Here is an 8,833-nt window from a genome sequence, read left to right on the forward strand (position 1 = left end):
GTGAAATATAGAATCAGAACAAATATTTTGGCAGGTTGACATTTTATTGATTGGGGAAAAACCGTGGTGTATATTGGAAAGCGCGTTGCATATCCAGCCAAGGTTTACGCCAATAACGTACGAAACCAACGTACACACTTGTTATACCAATGTACCTTAAAGTTTGCTCCGCGAGTTTCCAATTTACGTCCTGGATGAAAACCCGATTATTAATTTAACTAAAGCACCATGATCAGCCGCCGTGGTACGATGTGCAGCAGCCTCTCCAGTGTAGCAGCCAACCAGGACATGAAAGAAAAAGCACGCAGTTAAGCAGTGGCCTCCTCCTCCTCAACCTCATCGTCCTCCTCGTCCTCTTCGCCTTGTGCGACTTGCACGCTCCAACTGATAACTAAGCTGGTAGATGCTCCTCCGAGTGGTCCGCATAACACCTCTCAAGGCTCCCAAGACCGTCCGAGGGAACAATTCTCCAGCTTTCGTTCTTCTCCTCCTCCTTTCTTCCTAGCGTGCACTCCACATCGTCGCTAAAGTTCAGCATCCAAAATCCCTACAATATATACAAATATAGAGCAATCTCCTCTTATACTGGTACTTTAAATAGCGCTCCTATCCCAGTCCTTGATTGTTATGAAGGAAGCCTTGTGATCTGAGAAATGACAGGATATGTGTTCCAGGTGCTGGACCAACGGCTGATTTTGAAAGACGAGGTCTATGCATGTGTTTCGAGAGGTCGTCACAGCAGTGGGAGCTGTTACGAGGGAAAGAAATGGCAGGTTTTCCTGCATAAGTGGTATGAAGTCCTTATTCGTCTTTAAGTCTGCATTAAAGTCCCCCACTACTAACATGAGTGTTGACGCAAGTGTGCTTAACGCAAGTCGCAGAAAATGCACGACATCTTTGGTGAGTGCTGTAGGCGAGAGATAGAGAGCCACCACTAGCAAGCCGTTGTCGAAGTTGGCGGCACAAAGTTCTCCAACTTCGTCTGACGTGCCAAATGTCTCGATGGGTACGGCAGACAGACCCTTACACACGTAGATGGCGACCCCCGCTGCTCTGTTGTTCTCTCTACTGACGCCGCAGCAGTACTGGTAGTCCATGATTTCTACCGCCTGTTTTGGATCCATCAACGTTTCCGAGAAGCAAAGTACAGATGCATGGCGTAGGATGGGGTCGTGGTGCACGTCCTTGGAATGCGCCGGCAGAGAGCGAACATTAAGCGCGGCGACTTGAGAACAGGTGAGGTTGCTCAATCATTGCGTAGCACTTAGCAGTGACAGTTTGGAGTTTGTGTGACTGCAGCCGACGAAACTCATCAAGTAGTGCCCTGTCCGGATTGGGCTTGCCGTGGTAGAACGTAAAGTCATTGTCCACATTGGTGAGGTAGAGCCCGTTGATGTCTGTAGCACGACTCAGTGCCACGTATACCAATTTCTGTGGATGACTCTTGGCATACGAGTACACCACGTTTTCATACGTGCCTCCCTGTGATTTGTGAATGGTGATAGCACTTGCTTGCACAACGGGTAGCTGGCATCTCCTCAGGGATATCCTTGACTTCTTATCTATGACGCATGTGACTGTGCGTCTTTCGATAGGTGTCCAATTTTGCTGAATATTTCTGTCAAGTGCCCGTAACTGCCGGGATTTTGCGGCCGCCACGGTTCCAATCGCAATTTTGGAACCAAGCTCACCGAAATGCAGCCAGATGCGTTCCGGCTCTCGGAGCGTGTCGTATTGTATGTACTGCAGTATTCCAACAGACCCATTGACAAGACCGTCGGAAACATCGACATTGAGTGTGAGCATATATGGTTTTCCAATGCATAGCATTATATTAGCTGGCAGGCTTCCGAGTTCGGCCTTGGGCAGCGTTTCGGCCTTGCGCATTGCCTCTGTCTTCTCCTGCATAGACCTAAATCCAACGATTGTGTCTCGTGCCGCACATGCCACAGAATTATCTTCGGTTGCAATGGCCGTGTTTGTATTGTAGTAGTCCGATTCCTTGTTGGAGTAGTACAAGCGGATGCCACCGGGACAACCCGTTTCTGCTTGTTGCTGCGTGACGAACCGACTCTCGATCAATGCGATTTTTTCGGAATACAATTCTGCACCGTCTCCAATTTTGGAAAGTATGGTGGAAAACCTGAGATCGCTTTGCCTTACGACCTTCGTGAGGACGAAGTATGACAAATGGTGCCATGCGATTTCCGTGTTAAACATACTGTTCGTCTTGACGCGCTTGAAAACCTCGGCGGCCCGCACGGGGGGAAGCTGGCACAGGTCTCCGCAGAGGATGATGTCTAACCCGCCGAAAGGCTCTAGGTATTTGCAAGTGATGATGCGGAGTCGCGAGTCCACTCTCTGAAGGATGTCGGCGGACATCATGCTAACCTCATCGATAATCACGCACCTGACGTTCCTGAACGCATAGCGGAACGTGTTCAACTCGTTGTCCCGCAGTCCGCCATCCCTATTGATGGTAAGTCTGAACGCTGCATGTACAGTTATTCCACCAAGCGCGACCGCCGCCTTTCCAGTTGTAGCACAGGTAACATAGGCGTTTACATCATCTGAACCAGCAGGATTGCAATATCTGTTGTAGACGTCCATGATGAGACGCAGTACAAATGTCTTCCCGCACCCAGCCACTCCCGTGAAGAAGATTTGTAGTGGCGGAGAGTCCGGTAAAGTGAGTCTATGTACGACTTCTCGGACGATCTCGTACTGCTCCTCATTCGTCTTCCGCATTGTGTCCAGGTATTGATCTCTGCTCATGACGTCTTGGCGCGTGCACACGGCGAGGCACTGCTTAAATGGGGCATTGGATTGGACCGTACCGATGTCTAGGAGATCGGAGTCGTCGTTTTCCATGGCCATCGGGTGCAGTCTCACATCTGGGAGCTCAGAAGTGGCACAATGTTCCCCGTCATTTGACTGGAGCATGGAATTACAAACGGCACGAATTTGCTCAATGTCTACGTCACTGTGGTACCGTGCCTTGTTCTGTAGAATGACGTCGATGTTTTGCTCATACAGACGCTCGAAACAGTTTTGGTCTAATATGTCCACTTCTTTGCGGAATGGATAGAAGAGCAGGACATGTTCTCGCTTGAAGTTGACTGAATCGTCTACGGAGTAACCGCGGTAGCGAAGTATCCGTCGCTGATTCCTCTTTCTGCAGGTATATATGTTGTGCTCGGTAGCGAACTCTGCCAGAGTAACAGCTTCCAATTCGGGAACGCGGTCTTCGTAGCGCTCGATCATCGTCCGTTTCCAAACATCCGTGCTTGATTCTACTAAGCCTTCCTGCGCCATCTGAGCGTTAGACTTCCGAATGCGCGTCCTCGCCTGGGGCCATGCAGAGTTCACGAAGACAACTTTGCGACTCGCCTCCGACATATCCTGGTTGAGCAAACACCATGCGGCTTCCTGTGCGGACAGTTCAATGGCATTGAACATTTTCACACCTAGATGTCTCAGTGCCTGAGAATAGGCCATGCCCCCCTTCTCCTTGACAATTTCTTGCACTGCCCGATTGAGATTCGACATACCTCGGTTGGCCTTGTTTACATATTCCACCATGTAGGCAGCACACGCGTACGTGTCGAGGATCATCTGAAGATCCATGTTAGAATCGAGAATTGATGCAACCCATGGGTAAAGTAATTCACCCCCTTTTGCTGCACAGAACGGGGTAGCATGATGGTGGCACAAGGAGTGCCTGCTCGGAGAACAGAAATGTACTCCGCCTTGTCCGCGACACCGTGATGTTCCCAAAACTGTTCCATGGAGTCATAATTTGTCGTTTCCAGGGCCTGATGCATGGCCTCGTACTTGTTTCGGAGGCTCTCGATTTTCTTCTTCTGCGCTTCATTGTCTACAGTGGGGAAAGGCATTACGACCATACATTCATCGACGGGCATAAAAGGTGCGTTAAAGCGGCATCTGGTCGTGTTGTGCTTGTAGCAGGTATGCGTGTGTTGGTGCACCTGAGTCCGCTCCCGCTTCAAGCATCCGTTGTCGATGGAAAGCAGAACGTTGCCCATTTCGAGAGTCTGGGGCATGAGCATCGAGAGCTCCTCGTTGGGCGCGTTATGAAGCCAGAGGAGAATGTGCGCGTGTGCCGACCCGCGGTGCTGAAATTCGATCCGCTTAAAGTAGTCGACGACTATGTACGGCCTAAAAGGCGATACACGGGTGTTGCGGAGAATGTTGAGAATTACACGCACCAATCGGTCGAAGTATATGGCACAGACCACGGGATCGTCGTTTACTAGCTGAGCTCGATAAATGCTGTTCATTTGCTCCAGTGGTACTTCGATCTCGCCGGGCTTCAACCGAAGGCGTTGAAACAACTGCACAAGGTCGGGCCAGTGCATTTCTGAGGCAGAAAGAGTGAGGAACGCGGTCGGCTCACCCAACTGCCGTATCATAGCAAAGAGGTCTTTCTTTCGTTTTGTCCAGTACTGCACGGTGTTGGGTGTACCATGCATGAAAGCCATGTCGTGCTTGACCGCTTGCTGCACAAAATCCTTGTCGAACAACTGTTGTTTCGTTAGCGTTTCCAGTGCTTTTATGTTACGGAAGGCCACACACATGTCACCGGCTACTCGGTGCCTAAACACTTTCATGGCCATGTACAGCACGTGCTGCGGGGTGGCCCCTCGACGGTCTGACCTGCGGACCTCACTCATGGCGTGCGTGAAGACTGTCGGTTTTGCGCTGGCATCTACTCGGCGCGGCTCACCGAGATAGATCTGTGGGAACGAGAGCTCCTCTGCATGTTCGTCGTAAAGGATGCTCACGGGCCTTTTTCCCTCACCTGGCGCAATGGCTAGAAACTTGGCTTCGTCCCATACGAGAGTGTGCTGAGCCAGAGTCATAGCTGCAGCCACTTGGATCGGATCGTTGAGGTCTGAGCACTGCGGGAGCAACACGATCTCGTCGTGTTCGTCCACTTCTATGATATCCCCCAAACGGGCAAAATCGCACTTGATATTATAATGCTTGTACAGCGTGCTATCACACAGCAGCTTAAGCCACGGCAGCAGATCACATTTCCTTACTGCCCCTGCCAGGTACGTCGTCTTCGCAAGCATACGCCGCTTCAAATGTACATTGAGGGCTCGGTCTTGTTCGATGGCACGAGGCAACATTGTCGCCATGTCATCCACATCAACACAGACGTTTACTACTGGTCCTTTAATGCCGTGTTGACCTCCACTGTGCATCAGCCGTCGCAGTTGCATGAAAGGAATTCGTGGAGATATGAGTCTCTCACTCACCGCGTTCAGTTGTGGGAGGTGGGCTGGCTTCGGGGGATATTCATAACCGTTACTTGAGGAAAGATGAGGAATATGACCCTTGTGCACTGATTGTATGCAGGTCGAGCACAGTTTGAATTGGGTTAGGTCCGAGTTTGGAAATGATTGCTCTAGGGTCTCGTGACATCTGTCCGGTAGCGGTTGCAAGTCGTTTTGGAACCAGAGCCGATTACAGACTGAACATACGCTCCCAAACGGGTTGTCTCTAAACAGCCGTTGGATAATTTTTGTTGCACCGTCAGGCTTAGCGATCCTTGCCTTTTGCTTGGCTTCCGCTTCGGCGGCGCTCACTCCTGGCTGCTCTCGACGGCGGCGATGAGCCTCTGCTTCGGCTTCGCGCACTTCCGGGTCCTCTCGATAGCGGCTCCTGGCTTCCGCTTCGGCGGCGCTCACTCCTGGCTGCTCTCGACGGCGGCGATGAGCCTCTGCTTCGGCTTCGCGCACTTCCGGGTCCTCTCGATAGCGGCTCCTGGCTTCCGCTTCGGCGGCGCTTACTCCTGCCTGCTCTCGGCGGCGGCGATGAGCCTCTGCTTCGGCGTTGCGCACTTCCGGGTCCTCTTGATAGCGGCTCCTGGCTTCCGCTTCGGCGGCGCTTACTCCTGGCTGCTCTCGGCGGCGGCGATGAGCCTCTGCTTCGGCGTCGCGCACTTCCGGGTCCTCTCAACGGCGGCGCTTAGATTCAGCCTCAGCAGCGCCCACTCCTGGCTGCTCTCGGCGGCGGCGATGAGCCTCTGCTTCGGCGTCGCGCACTTCCCGGTCCTCTCGATAGCGGCTCTGGCTTCCGCTTCGGCGGCGCTCACTCCTGGTTGCCCTCGGCGGCGGCGATGAGCCTCTGCTTCGGCGTTGCGCACTTCCGGGTCCTCTCGATAGCGGCTCCTGGCTTCCGCTTCGGCGGCGCTTACTCCTGGCTGCTCTCGGCGGCGGCGATGAGCCTCTGCTTCGGCGTCGCGCACTTCCGGGTCCTCTCAACGGCGGCGCTTAGATTCAGCCTCAGCAGCGCCCACTCCTGGCTGCTCTCGGCGGCGGCGATGAGCCTCTGCTTCGGCGTCGCGCACTTCCCGGTCCTCTCGATAGCGGCTCTGGCTTCCGCTTCGGCGGCGCTCACTCCTGGTTGCCCTCGGCGGCGGCGATGAGCCTCTGCTTCGGCGTTGCGCACTTCCGGGTCCTCTCGATAGCGGCTCCTGGCTTCCGCTTCGGCGACGCTCACTCCTGGCTGCTCTCGGCGGCGGCGATGAGCCTCTGCTTCGGCTTCGCGCACTTCCGGGTCCTCTCGATAGCGGCTCCTGGCTTCCGCTTCGGCGGCGCTCACTCCTGGCTGCTCTCGACGGCGGCGATGAGCCTCTGCTTCGGCTTCGCGCACTTCCGGGTCCTCTCGATAGCGGCTCCTGGCTTCCGCTTCGGCGGCGCTCACTCCTGGCTGCTCTCGGCGACGGCGATGAGCCTCGGCTTCGGCGTCGCGCACTTCAGGGTCTTGTCGACGGCGCCGTTTAGCTTCAGCTTCGGCGGCACGCACTTCAGGATCTTGGCGCCGGCGTCGCTGAGCCTCTGCTCGGGTAGTGCGTTTAGCAGCAGCTGCTTCATCTGACTCGCTCATTTTGTGAAAAAGAACTGCCTGATTACGCCTCGTCGTCGTCGTCTTTGTGATATCACTCATGCTGGATTATGGCGCCGGCGGCGCTGACCCTCAGCTCGGGTAGCACGTTTAGCAGCAGCTGCTAAAGCCCCTCTATCCTGAGAAAAGTGGCGGCATTCATTGTTGTGGAAATGCTCGAGACACGTGCCATGCGCCAATTCTGGGAAGAACATGGCCACTGTAACATGGTATCTGAAATCTAGTTTGAATGCGCGCTGTGCCGCCATGATCGTTCCGAAGTCTGACGTTGCACGTGCCTTGTGCATCGACGCACCATGCGCTACTTTTAAGACATGAAGGCGCTTTAGCAGCTTTCAGCTTCTCTTTGTTCTATTATTTTCCTGCTCCAGGGTTTTTCAATTATTTAATTTTGGCGGAGATGTACCACGTGGGGCTACTGAACGGAAGGGCTCCGGTTCGAAGCCGGCCGAGGAACAAGAGGTAAAAGTCTTTTAAAATAATTTTTCGCAGTAATGAAAATTTGGATCTGTCCCCTCTGCTCATCTTCCCTGCTCCCCTGCTTTCTCCTCCTAAACTCTCGGGGGCCACGTGACCTGGGGTAACGTGACGGGGGGGGGTCACGTGACCTGGTTGCATGCAACTCCAGGTCACCTGTTCCATGTTGCAGGTTGTAGGCAACCTGTGGCATCTTCTCTGAGCTGCAAGCAACAGGTTGCACAGGATGCAACCTGTACCAAAGCAGGTCACGTGACCTGGGGGGTCAAGTGACCTGCTTTCTCCTCCCAACCTCGCGGGGGCCACGTGACCTGGGGTAACGTGACTTGGGGGGGTCACGTGACCTGAGAGTCACCTGTTCCATGTTGCAGGTTGTAGGCAACCTGTTGCATGCAACCTGTTGCATCTTCTCTGAGCTGCATGCAACAGGTTGCGCAGGACGCGACCTGTTGCATGCAACGCGCGGTTACGCCGACGGCGACGGCGACGCCGCTCAGGCTGGAAACGGGCCCCTAAGAGCTGCGCTCTAGAAAGTGAAAGCCATTTACAACTCCCTGTAACACCGAATTAGAGCGCAGGTCTTGAGGAGGAGGAAGGAAGGGTATTGGGGGGGGGGGGTGAAGTGACCGGGGGGGTCACGTGACCTTAGAGGTCACGTGACCCCCCCAGGTCACTTCACCCCCCCCCAGTACCTTTCCCTCCTCCTCCTCAAGAGCTGCGCTCTAATTCGGCGTTACAGGGAGTTGTAAACGGCTTTCACTTTTTTTCCTCCATTTTCTCTTAGAGTGTACCCCACCCAAAGTGCTGTGGAAGACCCTTAAGTGTAAGCAGGCATTCATGATGCAATATTCCCAGCTGCTTGTGCTGCGCCTCAGTCAGTATGAAACACGCGGCCCCATAGCAGGCTTTTGAGGTCAGGACTGTCTGAGTGAGCAAGTGGGTGTTGCGCAAACCCCAGCAGCCTAAGTGGTTGCCCATTCTCCTAATCAGGTGGAGCAGCTGTCGCCACTTGGATTTGAGTTGCTTGAACCACTCTTGCTCGCCTCCTTGTTCGTGTAGCGGGACTTACAATAAATTAATCCAACGTTCTGGGGAGCGCCGAATGGCCTGGCCGGCAAGGTTCACACCTACCGTTGGCATCGAAATGTGTTGGCTCGTCGCAACGCCGACCGGAGGGGCCAAGTCCGGCGTGGGGTGGCGCTCTTCCGTTAAGTCGCTGAGAGCGAACCCAAAACGGACCGCTGGGAGTTCATACATTGGAAAGGTTGGTGGAATTCATAAGTCGCGAGTCCAGGGTGAAGCTGACGCCTTTCGTTGCGTGGTCGGCTGTTGCTTGGGATACATCATCTTGCCATTCGCGTTATCTTTGCACTTTTTCTTGTTTACAATATGTTTTCGTTGACTCGATGAGCACATATCC

At 53.9% G+C, this 8,833-nt stretch overlaps 1 protein-coding gene across 1 annotated transcript; it reads right to left on the reverse strand.

The window, feature by feature from the left end:
• Positions 1 to 593: 593 nt before the first annotated feature.
• On the reverse strand, positions 594 to 6,918 carry LOC120844489. Its single transcript, XM_042294380.1, has 6 exons — positions 6,751 to 6,918; positions 5,826 to 5,873; positions 5,640 to 5,777; positions 3,672 to 5,312; positions 1,692 to 3,615; positions 594 to 646 (listed from the first exon to the last, which is right to left on the reverse strand). The coding sequence occupies exons 1-6, from the start codon at positions 6,916 to 6,918 to the stop codon at positions 594 to 596; spliced, it is 3,972 nt and encodes a 1,323-aa protein (XP_042150314.1).
• Positions 6,919 to 8,833: the final 1,915 nt, after the last annotated feature.

The sequence above is a fragment of the Ixodes scapularis genome, unplaced genomic scaffold, assembly GCF_016920785.2.
Source record: "Ixodes scapularis isolate PalLabHiFi unplaced genomic scaffold, ASM1692078v2 PGA_scaffold0__279_contigs__length_252992795, whole genome shotgun sequence".
In the NCBI taxonomy this organism is placed as follows: Eukaryota; Metazoa; Arthropoda; class Arachnida; order Ixodida; family Ixodidae; genus Ixodes; species Ixodes scapularis.

Excerpts from the sequence above, each read along its gene's own strand:
- LOC120844489 (XM_042294380.1), bottom strand. The coding sequence starts at position 6,918 with ATGAGCGAGTCAGATGAAGCAGCTGCTGCTAAACGCACTACCCGAGCA. Across the intron at positions 5,778-5,825 it reads ATCGCCGCCGCCGAGAGCAG|GACCCGGAAGTGCGCGAAGC; the intron begins GCAGGAGTAAGC and ends CGCTATCGAGAG. Across the intron at positions 647-1,691 it reads ACGCATCTGGCTGCATTTCG|ATCACAAGGCTTCCTTCATA; the intron begins GTGAGCTTGGTT and ends GTCATTTCTCAG.